This window comes from Nomia melanderi, chromosome 1, assembly GCF_051020985.1.
Source record: "Nomia melanderi isolate GNS246 chromosome 1, iyNomMela1, whole genome shotgun sequence".
Classification (NCBI taxonomy): domain Eukaryota; kingdom Metazoa; phylum Arthropoda; class Insecta; order Hymenoptera; family Halictidae; genus Nomia; species Nomia melanderi.
In genome coordinates this window covers 31,281,602-31,301,647 of record NC_134999.1, presented here as the reverse complement: position 1 = coordinate 31,301,647, position 20,046 = coordinate 31,281,602, and the positions used below count along the sequence as shown (strand labels likewise).

Sequence of the window (20,046 nt, the reverse complement as noted above, 5' to 3'; positions counted from 1 at the left end):
CTCCCTTACAATATATTAATCCCAAGGAGCAAGTCGACGGGGGCCCGTAACGGGTCGATTTTACGGCAAATTACAGCCTCAAATGAGCTCACCGTTCGCCGGATCTTAATCCGATTTGTCATACTTCCTCGTAACGGGCAATTTAACGCATAATCTCCGCCGTCGCGAGAAAGGAACGCAAGGGTTGAGCGGATTAACGCGAATCGGCGGGCTCGCGCAAAGAGCCACGTGGAAAGTGGCGCACACGTCGAAAGGAGGAAAGGACAAACAAAAAAAAGAAAAGAAATGGGACATCGGGGAGTTGCCTCGGAACGGGCTGGTAATGGCCGATCGTAAAACGTCACGCGTTCATCCGCCGTAACAAACCTCGAGACATTTTATTTATCGCCGCGCGGCGCGGGGAATTAATGACGAAACTGCGGTAGACCGTTCGGACGCAAGAAAAATGAAAAATCTCCGCGGAACTGACGCGTGATTTAAAGCGTGGCCAATAAACGCGTAATTAGGCTCGGTAATTAGAGGCCTCGATCGCTGAAAAAACTCCTTCGTTGACACGCGAGCTACGACCGGCTGCGACGCTTCGTTCACGCGACCATAATTTCGGTGACGTTCCTGATCGATTTTAACGTTGTTCGTTTTACTATTAATTGATCAGCGATTTCGACTTTCTGTTTTATTGGCGCATCCGCAGCCGCTGACGCAACGCCGATGTTTTATCTCTTGTACTTAGAATGGCATTATCGTTCGGGTTTACGATTACTGCGAAATATAGATTGATGCGGCTTGGCGCGTATCTTATCGTATCGGAAGTAAGTTTTATTGATATTTTTGTTATGGAGCTTTATGTTCGAGTTTGATAGTAGCCACCGAGTAAGTTTGTTGCTTGATTTTACCTTATGTGAAATTACTTTGTGACTTCTGAAAAATATCTCCGATGGAACTTGGATCCATGTGTTCTGCAATTTATCTAAAGATATTACAAATTATAAAATTCCAAAGTAACTAGCACGTATTTAATATCTCCATTGCAGAAGCCACTACCGTCCGCGTCTCCGCATTAATAATCCCTCTTAGAAATTAGCACCTATACGAATTCTGCAAATCACCTAAAAACATACTCGACAAATTCCACAATTCCAAGTTAACTAACACTTACTATTCACCGAAAAAAGAACCACTACTATCCACGTCTCGACTTCGTTGCCTCCGAAACGTAACCATCGCCCACCCCGAAAGTGTCACGTTGCACACACCATCGATTCCTCAAAGTCGCACCTAAATGGGCGGGCAGGTTCCCCGAAAACCGTGGCCGATTCCACGGAAGTCGTTCCATATATCGGTTCCCTTAAAATACGGCTGATCTATCCGTGTCGGTTAGCTCGGGGTGCAGCCGACCCAAGATGACCTCATTTTCGCTTAAGAATAACTTACGTCGGCCGGGTCGTTCGCTCCCGTGAACGATACACACTTACGAACACACGCTCACGGAATACACACGAGCGAGTAGCATGGGCCCGCTTTCTTTCCCCGTCGAAAAATTTATCGGCCACTTTTAAGACGGCAGGGGTGAAAAGGTAAAGCGAAGCGGGGACATTGAAACGCAATCCCTCGATAAAGGAATCCATATTTCGCCGTTCGCGAAGCAAGTATCGCTGGCCGGGCTCTCAGCCCGGTTACAATGGAAATGCATTAAGCATTACGGGGAATATTGCAATCGATAAAATAGTGGTATATTGTTTTAATTTACGGTGGCCGTTCCGCGGTGTGAGATACGGCCCTACCGTTATGGCGCCGCTTGTCAGCGCACTCTTCGAGCGCCGGGAATTTCCTGCGTGCACACGTGCGTTACACGTTTCCGAACAATAAAGGTCAAACGCGCGGGGTGGGAGGGGGGAAGAGTTTACGGGCGGCCAGGCCAGTTTCCTTCGTTCACTCGTAAACTTTGACGGAATCGTAAAGACACACGGGTGCTGCTACCGCGTTTTCCCGGGAAAAACCGGGGATTTATTTTCGAACAATATGGAGGCCCTTGGAAATCGATAGGGTTGTCCTTGGGCCTCTCGGTGGCCCGGAAAATCCGTGGGTCAAGTGGCTGTCGAGGCACACGAGGGATTAGGAACGATCATTTTTTATGGCTCGGAGAACGGAATGGTAAAATGTACTGCAAGGGAGCTCAGCTGAGGACGCGATTAATCGTTTGCGGTTGAATGTAATGGCGACTTCGAGCTTCGATGTAAAATCTGAAGCTGCGAATGAATCGTTTAATTATGATTACGAGATACTGATACGTGATTTCTTTCTTTTCTAGTGATTGAGACTTCGATGCATAATTCTGTCTTTCGTGGAAAGAGTTTTCAGTAGAACAGTTCTCGAGTTGAATTTGTGGATAATAACAGTTATTTAGAACTACTTACGCTGTGTTACAGAGTGTCGAGTCGTATTTTATTTTCGACGAGATAAATGCTATCTGGGGGAACATAAAATAAGAGAAGGAACCAATGTGGCTTATCTAAAATAATGAACGGTTATATAACTGTCAGCTTCCGATTTTATTGTTTCACTTTTTATCGTTAAACGCACGATTTGTCTCGAACACGAGACTAAGAGTATAAAAAGTGGTCTCTTGATTGAATGCTAATTCATTATATTAAAAAGATTTCTCTTATACCGTGGCTTTGCTTATTATAACTGAAAAAGAGAAACTTTCAATTATATTCGAATATACAGTTTAATTTGTCGGATGATTTAAGTTTCCAATTATTTCAATTTTATGAAGACACTATGGGTCGAATCGGAATTTCAATGGAACCGATCGCAGATTAATTACGAGCAATTTTTTCTGGAATACCTGCATCCCGGTTAACTTCCTCGTTCGTCTGTCACTTTTATCTCCATACAATAAAATCGGTCGTAACCCGCGTCGTTTGTATTCCGAGGCAGCGTTGAAAAATCAAAAAGAAATCGGTTCGAGCGACGGTTGCAATACGAGTCGAAAAAAAAACTTGTACACTCGCGCCGAAACGCCACGAAGAGGTCGGCTGAAGACATTAAAGGAACTGTACCATTAGTCAGGTTTAAGTTCTTTCGAGTGGTACTTTTAATGAAGAGCGAACGCGGGTATGGTTCGTCGCAATCACCGCCGGAGAATATGGTCATCTCCCGGACGATTATTATTCGATTTCTTTCGGGCCGTTCGCTCCTCTTTTCTCCGTGCAATTAAAGGAACTTTCCGTGGCCGAAACGTAGCGATTCCGTTCCTTAGCGAGCGAAGAAAACGCGCCGCAAACGTGTCATTATCTGGCTTTAAAGTCTTCCGGGACGTACGACGGCGAGCAAATTGCACGCGGACACACAAAACTCGACCGTTAAAGTCGAGCAAAACGGCTGAACCGCGAGCCGAACGATTGACCCGTGAACACCTCGTGCTTCGTTTGAATAGGGAATAGGATCGATAGTCGTTGCCTGTCGAAAGATTGAAAAAGGGTGGAGGTGAACAGTAACGAGTGAACTGCAGATCTTTATGCATTTATGGGAAGTCTGAAAATACCCGATGGCATAGGATACATGTAATTTGAACAAATATATAAAGTATCTGAAACGTAGTGTTTTTCATAGTGTTCGTTAGGGAAAACGATTTTCTATCGAGATTCTGTTGTTTTAATTAGTCTAATTATGAGATATCAGAATTGTACTTTTCCAGTATGAAGTTATGTATCTATTGTCGTTTTTAATTTTCTAAAAACTCCAAAGAAAAGCTTCCAATTTAAATAAACTGTTTTCATCTACCAGGAACAAATATTTCAAACGCGAAAGATCATTTCAGAAGCCAATATTTAATAAATTAAAAATTTTATTCTTACAAAATGCTGTAAACGGTAACCGTGCTAGCTCGTTGCCTATCGTAACCCACAAATAACTAGCTGCAGAATAAAAAATGAAGAAATTAGATAATAAATTTTTAGCGGAAGCAGAGACAAAAGGAAAGACGAAAATTGCAGACCCGATTAATCGGGTAATATAAAAATTGATATGCAGTTAACTGAACGAAAGAATTTTAAATACGATCATTTGACTGGTTCCCGGTACGGTTAGTGTTAACATACATTTTCGTGCCGAACGAGTATCAACAGCCATCGTGAGAGGAACGAAATGATTCTCATCGAGATCGTTATACTTCGTGTTTCATAAATGAAAAATGAAATAAAACTGTTGTGCCTATCTCGTGTACGCCTCTTTGCTCTTTCCAGCGTTCTCCGGCGCGTAATCATCATCATCGCGTCGATCATCTGTCGATTCTTTAATATCACGATCGAGATACATCTGGTACCTCGTGTCAAGATACAAGATCGATTTACTTAAACCGGCTCGGTCACGATCGATCCGCGGGCAGCTGTAACCCGTGGTAATCCTGGCTTCCCTCTTCATTTACTCTTCCTTAACGTTCTCCTTCTCCGTCCGTCGCTCGGCTCAACGAGGCGCATTCAAAGGGTTCACTAAGAACTGCTTTATTTGGAACGTCCGATAACTAAACTCATTCTTGTATTTCTTTGCGGCTGTCCGACGCTATTATGCCTTTCGATTCGGGGATATTTCCATCCCCGTCTTCCCGTTTCTTTTCACAGCTGTTTCGTCTGTCGATTCTTGTTCTCCTTCGTTTGTGACGGACCTGGATGTTACATTACATCTCGTGGTTCAGTTTACTTTTTAACACTAGAACTACCGCGCAAGTCAGAATGACTGGTTTCGGTTTTCTTACATTATTAATATCTTAAATGCATTGAATATTCGGAATAATTTTGAAAATAAATAGTTTCGCTTAAATACTATGATCGATGTATGAAGAAACTGAAAATAATCTTTTCTTATCATTTTTAGAGGGATTACGTGTCAATTATATTAAATACTCGGTAGTTCTAGTGTTAAAGAAATCGTGGTCACTGAAGAGATACATAAGAGGGAGAAAATTGAAATGAAGTTGATGTTATGAAGAATTTAAGCTTTTGTAGTAAAACATAGAATTCTAACTGGTCTTTTTCGTAAATTAGGGTGTAATAGTGTGGTTTTACATTAATTTTGGAAGATTAGTTACTTGGACTGGAACTTTTAAGTTAAAGTGATACAACAAGTATGATCGAATGAGAAATTTAAGGTCAACAATGAATAGTGATTTAAAGTTAAAAGAAATTGACTTTCTTGCACCGTCTAAAATGGAAATCTCACAGAAAGATGACACACGAATTGAGTCATTATTGCTTATTTCCTGATGAAGCGTAAACCCGCAAAGGCGACATGATTCTACATTTCAAACTGACTTGTTACTCGAGTCAATACTAATTTCGAAGCCCTTCCGTTCGAGAACGCAATGAAGGTCTCTTGTAGATCCACGGGTGATTGAATTAAAGTGGCGTAATGGATAAATTGCACTCTAGATTGACGCACGATCTTCTTTTTTTACGTTGCTCCTGTTAATTCTTCTTCGAAGGGAGGATGTTCGCAGAGCTTTCTGCAGAAGAACGAAACAGAATGAACAAATCTAAACTTACTGATTGAACTAAAAATTATAATACTACACAGTGACACTGAAAAATATTCTAATATTTCCTTACTTAATTAACGAAGAAGTACAATTACGAATAAGGCAAACAGACAACTCTAATACCAATAATTTAAGGTAACTCCATCCGAAATCTCATTTAGATTGTCAAATATCTATACTTTACACTATTTTCAGTTATATACTAAATCTTCTATAGTAGCCTATTTCACTACACTACAACTACCGAGCACTCAAACTGACTTTTGAAAATGTTATAAAAACTACAAACGTGGATTTATTAAGATTTGTATTCTTTTAAATTTCAGCTTAGGTATTACTTAAACAGCTTCTTTAGTAACTTCTCAAAGATATTCGTATCTCTTCAGTAATCGCAAAAGAAAAATCAAGGAATGGGTCATTTTAACCCATTCGATAGTGTTAACTATATGTTCCTCTCGTATACATTCACTTTCATAAATACATATCTTCTAGTAGGAATCAATGATATTCATACTATAATAATTATTTTTTTAAAAATGACCCATCCACCCAAACTTTCCCTATAATAGATGTCCGCATCGTCTAACTCTTACACCAGTTCAACCGTATTGTATTCGCGATTATTTCATTGAACAGGAATTATCGTTGACCATGGCCACCCATAGCAGATCTTTCAGCTGAGACAAGCAATGGCGGCCAATTTGAACGGTCACGATAAATCAAACGCGAACAGGACGACGCTCTGCCTTAAATGCAGATTGCGCTTATATGCAGATTCACGGGAGAGAACAAACGCGTCGCATCGTCGCGTACGCGGCCCGGTAACATTTTAATCGGTTTTCAAGGCTAGCTCCGTGTAAACGAGCCCTAACGAGCGGGACGCTGATTCCGCATGCACGCGGATCGTGTGTACTGCTGCCGGGGCACGCAACATTGCATTATTAATTGCGAGCCAATTAAGGCGCGTTACAACGTTACATCGTTTTACCACGCGAGTCGGATGCTGCGCGCGACCGTGCGTCCGTTGAAAATCGAGCCGAGAAAGCGGCAGACATCATTGATTAATGCGCGTCGAAAAAAAAACAACAGGTCTCCGGGACGGAAACTGTGGTTTAACATGAATATTATACTGACAACTGACCTGACGACTTCGAATTACTTAATATAAACCTGGGAACACGTAAACTTGAAATGTACGAGCTGCTAAATGTATTAGGTTGATATAAATTGGAAAACAGAGATGGAGATTGTTTCTGTTTCAACCGTTTGCACTCGGAAGTTTTTCGCTAGAAACATTTTAACATTTTCCGATGAGATAACGACGATATTTTGTGCAACTTACTGGAAGAGGATTTATTACATTGAGGAATAAAGCTATTTTATTTCAATATTTCTCAAATTGATGCATTATAAAGAGTATAATATTAAATATCAAATTTTACTCGAGTGCAAAGGGTTAACTCGGTATATACTGGTACTGGCATTTTCGAAACTGTAATTGCGATAGTAGTAAAGCAGATGAAGATGACTGAAGTGGCACGAAGCATTCAAAGAGGCTAATATCTAACGTGAAGAGTACAAATTCTCTAATATAAATGAAAGAAGAGACAAACTTGGACTCTTGAATGCTAGCTTCGAAATGTCTCACTCCAATAAGAATGTAAAGAGTAAAAATAAAAATTGTTTCTGATTGTACCTAGCAACTATATTGCAATCTTCGATGCTGAGAATAGCAACAAGATAGACGAAGGAAACGATCGAAGCGACGGAAAGAATTGAAAAAAAAACCAAGCCTAATGATCATCTAAGTGTTGCTCGTATCTTCTACAATGGGTTTCAAGGATTATTCAGAAATTGTCTACAAGGTTTTCACACAGACTCCATCCTTCGGGATGAAAAGATGTCTGGATGCAATACGCCTTCAGTGTCGCTCGAAGACGTATCCTCCATTGAACAAAATCAATCCTGACACAAGGTTCTCGTGCGCACAATAATCGGCGTATTACGTCAATCATCTGTACTTGACCAGGCAGCCACTCTGGCAGCTGATGACCTTAATAACACTTCGCATAAATATATGCACACGACGACGTACTTTGTGTCTCATCGACCGTGGAACCGCGTTTCAGAATTTCCACGAAACACGTCACGCGCGGTCTCATTACTGGCCGTGCGCCGTGGATCCTCGGCGTACAATAAATTAAATTAATCATAGAATTCGCGGAAACTTCACGGAGACGCTGAATCTTGTCTCGCCGCCGAGATTCGTGACTCACGACGTGCCAATCTTGTTAGGGTTAAATGTGCGCCCGGTTTTCGCGAAGAACCGTACTCATTACACTCCGTGAATTGTCTTTGTACCCGAGGTGAAATACGTTCCATTGAAACCACTGAAGCTTTCCGCTTCAGTAAACCCATAAGTTATACGAAGAAGTAGTAATTTAATCAAAAGTTGAATTTCCACTTGAATTTTACTTGAAAAGAGAGTCTGAAGTGTAAGTTTAGATTTTCTGGAAAGAAGAATAACATAATTGAGAATCCTAAATTCGATACCTTCTTCCTTAGACCTTCCAATCGTTTTTGTAAAACAATCAAACGATTATAAATAAGAAGTTTAAATATTTCCATTTCTTTTATATTATGAATATTGTAACTAATCAACTATTTTTAACCAATTCTTTGAATATATGTCTAATCAATAGCTTCTTCAAATATTGAAATAATTGCACAATTTTTGGAATTTTCTTCCAATCGTTTTTGTAAAACGATCAAACGATTATAAATAAGAAGTTTAAATATTTCCATTTCTTTTATATTATGAATATTGTAACTAATCAACTATTTTTAAGCAATTCTTTGAATACATGTCTAATGAACAGCTTCTTCAAATATTGAAGTAATTCCACAACTCAGCCTCCAGAAATTCTCATGCTTCACGCATGGATCCATCGCAATTTCAGTTTAAACTTCGAATATGTCGTGTAATGTTACACTAGTCTCAAAGTTGATGTCACGTTTCCAAGCGGAGCGTATACATAATTGCAATCTCGGTCGGAGGATCTCGGAGGAGATCGAACAGATCGAGCTCGTAACGAGTCGATGGTTACGACCAATTGCGATGGAACGGTTGTTAACGATGCGAACTCATCGATGGTGACTTTTAAACAGTTCCCTGTTTTATATGTTCGCAGGCGTGTGCCCCCAGGTACATCTGGTTCTCGGTGTCCCAGTCGAAGCATGATCACGATGACAATCGGTGGAGCAAGGAATCGACGGCCGGAAATCGACGGGAACCTGTCGGCACCTGTTGGGTCGTTAGCGACAGCTTCAAGGAATCGCAGGAATTTTCACCCTGCCGGACAAGTGAGTTTCTTGTTATTTTCTCCTTTGCGTTTCTTTTTAGAACAGAAATAAGACCTCGCGAACTTCGACGGATTTAGAGCAGTTAGAGATGATTTATTCCTCCGTGCATTTCCGGTTTACAATCTCCTATTTATCAGCGGGATATCCAACAGTAAACGTAATGTGTTCTCAATTTTCTTAAACATGAAGTTAACACGTTCGCTACCAGAGTCACGTATTTGTGACGGGCACAATCTTACATTTTACGTAAAGCAAATGAAATTAATCTTATAGATACTGTTATTTAAAGTTATAAGCTAGGCATTATATTTAGGAACTCAATATCTCGTTCCAGTTTCATTTTTTCGATATTTTGTTTAGAACATTTATTAGATTGAATGAAATATTAAATTGAGGAGGTCCTCATCGAGATAAATGCTGGTAGCAAACGTGTTAATATAAGAATTAGAAATTCTTTCGCGTGCCCATTCTCAACGATAGAAAAGATAAAGTCTCTCAACGTCAAAGTTGAATAAGCAAAATTCGTCTCGAAAAAAATATCATTAACCCCTTACGGTAAAATGACGAGTATAGCTTATCATTTGTCTTCCGTGACAAATCGTGCGACTAAAATTACAGGCAACACGTTTTCACATGCATAAAAGTGCAGTTCATAATTGAGAATAAATTGAGAATAAATTCAGATAATATTTAGTAGTACGTTGCTAGATTACTTTTAATTAATACTCTTTTAATTAACAAAATGTGCGAATCATAAAATGAAACATGTTCTCTTTAATAAAAACAAAGTACTCCTATCATGCATAACTTCGTGATTAAATCATACCGGAAAAGGTTAATGGGTTTACGAAGAAAAGCCTAACGTGAGAAATCATTTTGATCTGTAATCGAGTTAAAATACTTCAAACCATTCAAAACACTATGATCTATAATGAATAATCTCATATTTAACACTAAAACTACCGGTCAAAATGACCCACTCTTAATTATTTTTGCAATTATTAATAACAAATGCTTCTCTGAGAAACGATCGCAGAAGTCGATTCAGTAATACGCGAACTGTATTATGAATCAATTGAAGTCTCAATAGAAGAATTCTTGAAGTGTCTATAAAGAAATTCCCAAAAGTCAATTTATCTGCTCGGTAGTTTCAGTGATTCGCACGAAAATCGATCGCGAACAATGAAATTCGCCATTGCACGATGATAATAACAAACTCCTCAACTCCGTTTGTACGCAGCCCGTTCTTTTGGCACTCGAATCGAAACCGTGTTCCCAGAATTTATAGAGTACGCCCGGTCCCGTCCCCGTTCCCGAATTAGCTCGGTTTACGTGAAAAAGGGAGAACGAAATCGGGAAAACATCTTTGTGACTCCGGCTACGCTCCGCGCGAGTGCTATAAACAGTTGTAAACAGTTGACCCGGGGGTACTCGGTCGTGTTCTCTTCCGACGAGTGTCCCGAGGATAAGCGGTGTCGTTTCTCGAGAGGTAAATCGCTCGTCCCTCGAGGAATCCCGAGGGGCAAATTTCCTCCGAGGACGTCGAGGATCCGCCGCGACATGTGGCCGTGTCCTCAAACTATGGCGGCCATAAATACGCCCGGTAACAGGATATTTCCTGGCGTCCGTGTAGGTCTGCCTTTTAATGACAAAAGACATATCGATTTTCGTCGGCCCAGCGAACGGGTGCTGGTTCTTATAATGATTTAGGGAGCTACGTGGTCAGATCCACCTGTCTCGGTGTCTTGATTCGATTATCGAGCAGGGAAACGTGCGTGATGTTCGGATTGCGGTCTTAACACGTTGCGCGCCGGCACCACGATAATGCGGGATTTTTAGATATTTATAAGACAAATCCAAAGTAAAATTGCAAAATCGAATTCCTCATTCTTTTTCGTAAGTCAGAAATTTCGGCTCGATTGATGTTTAAAAATGTATCAGTATAATCACCGACGCTCGCGTTTTTAGAAATTTAGCCGGCGTATAATGTGTTAAAGGATTATTATTGAGTTTTAACCCTTTGCACTCGACGATCTTGTTGCCACGTGTACACCTAATTTTTTAATGAAGCATTGACTGAATTTTTTACCGGATTGAAATATTAAGCGATACCATTATTTTAATGTTTAATTGCATTATATTAGAGTTAGCATTAAATATAAAATTTTGCAATTTTGCTGCGTCAGATTATAATCATGTTTGTAATTGTTCGTTTAAATTTGGACCTCAAGATGTTATAAATGTAATTTGAGAATTTTGACATTTAGAAATGTTGAGGTATTGATATTGAAAATGTAGTAGGAATTATTTATTTTTTTGCGATAGAGGTAAATCTTGGAATAATTATTAATTGGGTATTCGATGAAATAGGTGTCACTTCTTTCGCTTCCTAATAAAAAAACATTACGCGGATCCCACGTGTAGGTTAGGAAAGTGTATGACGCAGAGGAGGATGAGTGTTTTTTCTGAATCATCAAATTCATTCATTAATTCGTTACGACAACGATTACGCCATATCTTTATTCTACGCGCATGATCGAATGCTACAGTGTTCCATGGATTCTTATTTTCACGTATAATGACGAAAACATATTCATTTTTCTTATAATTACTTTAAAATTCATTAAAGAAACAAGTCATCGACATTTTTCAACGACAGCAACCTCTGCTCAATCGTTAAGTGTTCAACCAGAAGTACATTTTCTTCTTTTCCTGGCGATAATGACGCCCCAAGATAAGTTGCCTCAGAATGCAGTGCATTTTTGTGTTATCTGGTACTTATCACCACTGAAACAGACTTACAGCGCAGATTTCAGCTGTTATTTATGTGTAGGGCAGTATCGTGCGTCTCCCACGTTGCTTAGATGTTTCGGATGTCTTTCCGGTCGATCATATTTTGTTCAACCGTTTCTTCTAACCCAAACTGTTACCTTTGACTTTCGATCTCCAACAAACGAAGTTCCTTTATTCCTCCAAGTTACATATACAGAAATGTTCAAAGAAGAATTTCGAAAGAGATATTCTTCAGAAAAGGGTATAACGTTTCCAGAAACGAACGACGTTTAAGAATGTTCGCTGATAATAACACTCGTTGCATCCGGCACTCAGTCGATGATCACAGAAACATCCTTTTCCTGTAACTAAAGTGTCCCCAAACTTACGCTGAAGCATTTGTTGAAACACAAAGCTTGCATGCGCAGGGACGGAAAGTGCATTCCAGGCTAATGCATTTCCTGCAGAGCGAAGCATCCAGTATTCCTTGCGAATTGCATTTTTCCATCGAAGTAACTCTTATTATTTTGATTCCAATGAATTTATCTTCGATGGGAATGCAATTATGCAAGAAGATACAGACCTATTTAACACCCTGCCATGATATTCCTTTCTTAATCCAACAACAGCTACCTTATTATTAATTTAGAAAATAAAAATGAAATCTTATTGTTACATAGTTTTATACAATACGAAATATTAGAAGTAGTTAAAACGATCAGATAAACGCGGCTACGATCCATCATAAAATCGTGATATCTACACGGAAACGATTCGAGGCGTCGACGTGTGAGATCATCGTCCAGAAATTCCGCAACGAGACCGGGCAATTAAACAATTTGTAGGAACCCAACGTTTGCCGCCGCTTTTCCCAAGAATCGCAGCGGCGTTTTAACATTAGATCGCTTTGTGAAGAGCCTCGTTGTTAAAGTCACATAACTTCTCATCGAAAATTCTTCCGTTTATCAATTTACGCATCTACATTCCGATTCTATTCGCTAAATCGAATCGAGCATTATATCTATCATTCGAATGGAAATTAAATGAATATTTCCATACCTGACTTCGCGCAAGATATTCGAATACTGTGCAAACATCGTGAGCTTCCGAGTGAATCCGGCAACGAGAAACGAATTCCTCATCGGTACACAAATAATGACGATTCCAGTCGTTCGATTACGTGAAAAATCTGAAGTATTACGAACGAAGGAAATTCACTTGTGCGGACAGTTCGAATCGACGTTTTGAGATATTCCAACAATCCGATAATTAGCGTGGAATTGAATTGTCGAGAGGTATCGAGGCGTTCAGTGCTGTGGGAATGGCACCGAGCCAGCATTTAATTTTGAATCCAACTATAGCCGTAACCTCGCTTGATTGCTCTTTAGTATCGCGTTGTTCATTGTTGCCTTTTCTGGAGAGAATTGCCGTGCACGTTCCTCTGCTTGCTTATCTGTCTTCGAGTAACCGGCATCCATTTGTCGGCGTTTACAATGTCATAAGTATAATTTCCTTCACGGAACGCAGCGTATACTCGGCTACACAGCTGCGCGTTTGCGGCCGCTCCATTCTCGTTCACGTCCTTCGATGTCGCGAATTACTCAGTGGCGGAGTGCTTGATTTTTAATTGACTCGGTCTTCGCCGATTTTGAATTATTTATGACCAGTCGAATTGTTTATTCGATTCTTCTCTATCGAACACTGTTGCAACTGTAAGATCGTACGCGTAAACGGAATGTTACATTTTTGTAATTGTTATTGTTTCATTTACTATGCCGTGGAAGGAGAGTTAATTGTTAAGTGGTACTTGAAATTTAATCGATTTATGGTTACTGTACTTTTTAGTCTTGGAACGAAGGTTTCTTTTATAATGAAAGTAACAAGAGTTTCTTTAGGTTTTTCGTTGTTTCAAGTGTAATTGATTAGAATGTTTAATTATTTATACGGTGTTAGTTATAGAACAATTTAAGAAGAATTTATACGCAAAAAATAATAATGTATGTATAGAGGTAGATGAGATGAAAAATTGTGCGTCATTGCACATGCAACGTTCTGTGTAATATTATTGCACATTTCGTTGGACAGTTCGTGTCTCACCTGCACAAAAGATACAGCACGGAAGACCTGCGACTACGTAACTCTTATTTCTGTGCACTTACGTTATAACTCCGCCCGTTGAAAAAAAAAAAACACTTAGTGACACCTATGTACATTAGCATAAACGTGCAGTTGCCACTTTTTCCTCGAGTCCACTTCCTGTTCAAACAGACCCATTACTTCAAAACTGTTAACATTGAATGTTTTGGAAGCAATTTACTAACTCTGGCGAATGAATAGCTAATAGGATTCGCAGTCATTGGTAATGAAAATAGCAATGAATTCACAGTCAACGAGTAAAGTAATATTGATATTATCATTACTGGATACTTCGTAGGCTAACATAGTAACTAAATGATCAAAATATTCTAATTAAACGTTGCATATTAACTGTAAATTTAGAAATATGATACTCTACTATTATCACAAAACAATTTGTTTAAAATCCCTTCTATGTAAATTTCGAATCTATTGTCATTATCAACAGAACCGAAGATATTTATTCAATCTGATTATCAACAATATCACACTTAAACCTTTTCTCATCTAATTAAAAACAATGCACATATCTCCTACAACTATGTTTTCTAAAAAAATCTTTTATATATATTACATAAAATCAATGTACCAATTAAAAGATTTCTTCATCTAATTAAAAACAATGCACATATTTCCTACAATTACATTTTATAAAAAAATCTTATATATATATTACATAAAATCAATGTACCAATTAAAAGATTTCTTCATCCAATTAAAAACAATGCACACATTTCCTACAAATACATTCTCTAAAAGATCTTATATACGTTACATAAAATCAATGTATCAATTAAAAGATTTTTTCATCTAATTAAAAACAACGCACACATTTCCCGCAGTTACATTTTCTAAAAGATCTTGTCTGCGTATTTCGTAAAATCGATTTACTAATTAAGGTGATTTCTCAATTTTTTCCCCGCGTACGTAAATAAAGAGTACACTGTTCCCCGTCGACTGACACCGCGAAATATCGACCAGTCGGCTAATGGCCGGTAAAGTGTTAACTACGCTACAAGGAGAGGAAAAAACGGAGCACGGTGTTAGCCGATACTAAAAAGAGGTTTTAGAACCATCCCGGAGGTCCTACGGTACACGGCCGGCGATTTACGATTCACACTTTGTCCACTACCTTCGATGCGTCGAGCCGGTGATTACGCGGACGAAACCAGAACGAGTCTCATCCAGGCTTCTCGAAACCGCGATTCCGCGGAAATCAGGCTGTTATTACGGTGTGCAGTTTCCAGTACTTCCATTTAAACGGCTGTCGTATTTGTCTAGATTTGGTATCGAACGTCCAACGTTTCTTCTTACGTCAACCAGGAAGTAGACTTTTTTCCAGACAATTTAGAGAAGACATATCTACTCGCAATTACGTTTTTCGTTCTATAATAAAACATTCCATTATTCTACTAAATTGCATTACGAACCTTGCGTTGTATTCATATTTACGCATTGCTAAGAAACAATGAATATGTTTTTAACACGCTGACTGCCACGAGAATTTAGACCGTTTTGTTATGGCAAGATTTATTCCTTTATAATAGAGGACAATAGTATTAGAAATAATTATTTATGTTTTAGTATTATACTACTTGTATTACACTATTATCTAACTTCCTGTGTTACTGGATATTTTAATTCAATATCAATTTTCCTATTGTAATTGTCTTCAAGCAATTTGGAGGCTCCGCTCACCGGTGACCAGTGGCAGTGAACGTGTTAAATGAATTACCTTCAAATTACAATTTCTACTCCATAAACTTCATTACAATTTCTACTCGATAAACTTCATTAAAATTGATTTCCCAAAGAAAATGAATATTCAACAAACCCACAATATAAATTCAACAACGTAACCCCTAATGAAGCAAAAGATCCTTCCCAATTCTCATTCTCAAGTATCAATGCGTCAAATCGTAAATTCAAACAAACACCCGTGGACTCTACATTACACTGTTATTATTATTTTATTATTTTCGCCATACACGCCATCACGCGTTTACACTTCGCTCGCACGACATCGACATATCTGACAATAAACATGTCTCCGGGATAGCGAGCCGAACGACGGCGCAACAACACCGTCGAGTGAAAGTGGCAATGAATTGCGGTAACTGTATTCCTCGACGAAAGCCGCCCACCCGTCAAAGCCGCCGGTGGGCCTCTCCACCGGGGGGGTGGGGGGGTGGTGGGGGTGAAAAAAATCGTAATTAGAAGGCGCCATTGCCTCCGGCCACCGACTCAACACCGTTCCAACGAGGCCAATTAGTACTTGATCTTGCTTGAATTACGATCGTGTTACCGATCTCGCCGCCTTCGCGCTGCCACAGTATCTCTTCTTGCCGCGGATTCATTAAAACGTATCGTGGCCGGCCGTCGACGACCATTATTCGCGGCGGCCCAATGAAAATTACGAGTAGTTTGTCCCGGAACGAAGTATTGGGGGCTGGAATGCCGGCGACAAGGCCTCAGAGTACCGTCGCGCAATAAGGATCATTCGTTTTTATTGCGATTTTATTGTGACGTGCCGACCGCGCGGAATTGCTCGTAAAAGATTGCCCGTACTTTCTAGCAATCTTGTCATTTCCTGCGATTCTTTTTTCAGGGGCTATTGTTGATTGTCTTCTCCGTGAGAAAATTCCGTTTTCGAGGAGCCTCGTGCGAATGGTCCTTGGATTGAGCTGTGGCGTTAGAGAGTTTTTAACCGAATGTGTTTTGATTAAGGTTTGGAGTACGATGTATAATATTGGTATAATAATTGTGTACTCTTGTTGTTGAATTGATTTACTTGGTTATTGAAGTATTCGAAGATCGTGGTATTAAAGTAGACGTGGCGTTTGTTTGATAGTGCATGTGTCTTCAAATTTGGGAAATTTTAGTTAAACGAACTTTGATTTTGAGTTTTTGAATATTGCTTTGAAGAGATTTGTAATTTTTAAGCGATTTTTATAAAGCTTGAGGGAAGAGTATTGATTGGTGAAAGTTTTGAAACGATCTCCGAAGTTTTCACAGAAAAAAACTAGGTTCGATAGGGAATACTTAATCGCTCATCGTCACACCCATACTGTTACGTGGAATCAGAACTACAGTAGCTCCATTCATTCCCTGTTACTCCATTAAGGGTCGCGTGCACCGGGCAAACGCTTTCACCGCATCGTTCTAACTTCCTCCTTTTAAAATCGCATCGCTGCGTTTAAAAGGAATTATCGATTTGTAAGAGAGTGTATCGTGAATATTATTAACCTCCTTCGAATTACATTCATAACAGTATATCAATTATACAAAGATCACACTGAGTACTTTTATAAACAAATTTGTACACTTTAAAGTGGAAATTGTAAAAAAATACAATTCTATGAAATCTTTTATAATATCATTGCAATTAACGATTATAAAATGTCATTAGTTATAAACGTTACAATTTGGAGCTGCAGTCCACAGTTACATAGCTGGATAAATTAAAGTATTAATTATTTATTCAATATTCTCATAAATAAAAAGTTCTGTTATACTTTATCCAAGAAGAATATTAATTTCGTAAACATAGAACACATATGAATGTTAAGTATTAATTATTTATTCAATATTCTCATAAATAAAAAATTCTGTTATACTTTATCCAAGAAGAATATTAATTTCGTAAACATAGAACACATATAAATGTTAAGTATTAATTATTTATTCAATATTCTCATAAATAAAAGATTCCGTTATACTTTATCCAAGAAGAATATTAATTTCGTAAACACAGAGCACGTATACATGTTAAGTATTAATTATTTATTCAATATTCTCATAAATAAAAAATTCTGTTACACTTTATCCAAGAAGAATATTAATTTTGCGAACACAGAGCACGTATTTGATAACACTAATCGTTTTCCACATCGAGCAGCGTTCCTTACGTGAAAACATTTCCTTGGCACTTGTCCTGGGTCCAAGTTCGAGTGCAAAGCACTCTCTTACCGACGAGAATAGCACCCTCGCACAGCATCGAGACACGAAGGATTATAAATAGATCGACCGGAGACGATATCGCCCAATCGAACCTGTCCTTTGTCGCTTCACACATTACAGGCTCCCTCAGCAGCCCCCTCGCAAACATGGCCGCCCCTTCAACGCTGGAAATCTAATCCAGGATTAGATCTAATCTAGTCAAGGGTCACTTGATTTGTTGTAGAACATGCTTACGACTCAATAAAATGTTCTAGGTGTAGACATCTCGGCGGAACGTTCACATAATCACAAAATGGCGCTGAAATCGTGATCCTTAACACTAATCATACAGATACTCTTCCTACCGTAAATAACTAGTTACAACATAGAGATAAACAAATTAGATGATACATTTTTGTTTAGTAGAAACAGAAACAAAAGGAAGAATGAAAATTGAAAAACCATTGATATAAAATTAAATGAACAAAAGAGAACGCAGAATTTTAAACCCAGTCATTTGACCGGTACAGTTAGTGTTAAATAATATTCCTGTATATTAAATCTCCTAATGTAACAAATTAATATTAATGTATTTCAATCATCAACGTATTAATCATTGGTTATAACATCCAGTTCCCATTAATCTTACGTTAAATAATCATAAACATTAAATAATACAAAGTAGAAAACGACGTTACTTATGGCGATACCGAATAATTTACGAAATATAATTAATATGAATATTTTAAATGACTCGTCGCTGAATCGTTTCATGCACACTTTATAAAATTTATTCCGCGTGCAACGGAAAGTTCAAAGATTCAAAGTCCACCTTCGGCAACAAAGATCGCATTCGCATTCGCAACGGCGCTTATCGCAGATGCGTTTTACGTCTCCTTTCTTCGGTGCCCTGCGCGGCCGGATCGTCGTCGACGACCGATTGATGTAATTGCGTGACTGGCAGCTCGTCCAAAGCGACCGATCGGCCGTCAGGACCCCTTCGTCGCTGTTTATAACGTATGTATGCGCATACGTGGCCATGTAGGAGAAGCCGTGGCGCGCGGCTATTCCACCGGATATTCTCCCATACACGCTCCGTTTTCTTGCTGAGTACGCGCTGTTGCGCGTTGCGTCGCGTCGAGCCCGAATAACGCGGATACCGTTTGTTTTCATTAATTATTAATCCCTTAACCCTCTGTCGCGCGCATTTTAGCGAGAAGTTAAAATATATATGGATGTTATTCTATTTAAATGCGGTGTGGCGATATAAATAAATAAATAAGGAAATGTTATTTATTGCATTTTATCACTGTTGCCATATGGGAACTTCGTGTATATGCAGATGAAAATAAAACAGAATGTTTATTTTGTGAAAGTTTAAGCTTTTGGTTGGAAATGGAATGCGATAGATTAACCAATGATTTATTTCATTGGTGTATAAAGAATTACTCTGTCATTAATGATTTACCCGAGACAAAGGAGAATTCGATGTTCATTTATATGATGTTTAATTTCAAGTGTAGTAATTGAGAAGTGTGGTTGATGAAGTAATTTCAATTTGTGATATTTCTCAGGAATGTTGTATGGCGAATCGACTAATGATACGTGGAATGCAGGACAAATAGATAATGGCTATGAAAGATTTAATATTTTGCACGTATTATAATTTGGTTGAAGATTTTTGTATATTTCAGTAGAATTGAAAGTTTAATGGATATAATATAAGAATAAGATTTTCGGTTTATTTGGGTCTTAATAGAAACATACATTTTATTTGAAATAGATGCAAGTACTTGATTAATTGCTCCATCAGATTTCAACTGCAATGTTACCATCATTGAATTTTGTAGCGGTTTCTATGTTACTGTGATTTATAGATGGCTGCATGCCACAAGCCGGCTGTTCTGTGTACAATTTTTTTTAACTCGTCACCGCACAGCTACTCTAACCAAAAGAGCAACGACTCTGGCACATGACTTAAAGACTACCACTAACGTTCTACTATAATCTGGGTCATTCCAGTCACGTGTAAAACTCATTTCTCCCTGTAGAATCATTTCCCAGTAGACGTGTTTCGTATTGCGATGATATATGTATTTAATTATCATCTTCTTTGCACTAAACAGAAAACGTAGAAAGACATGCCGTTTTGGAAAGCATATCTGTCTATCATAGAAATCAGTGAAATAATTTATAATTATATTTTGTACATTTAACAAATACTTCATTCTATCTTCCAAAATGCTCTATCATCATTAGATTGCAGAATTGTGTACGCTTACAATATTAAAACCCTTAAA

At 38.6% G+C, this 20,046-nt stretch overlaps 1 protein-coding gene across 2 annotated transcripts in view; it reads left to right on the top strand.

Moving 5' to 3' along the window:
• Positions 1–20,046, top strand: part of if (integrin subunit alpha inflated) — a 96,653-nt gene that overhangs the window by 45,997 nt on the left and 30,610 nt on the right. For both annotated transcript variants that reach the window (XM_031980287.2, XM_031980286.2), the window contains exon 4: positions 8,728–8,899. In XM_031980287.2, coding sequence (XP_031836147.2) covers positions 8,728–8,899 — 172 coding nt within the window. The remainder of the gene's footprint in view (positions 1–8,727; positions 8,900–20,046) is intronic.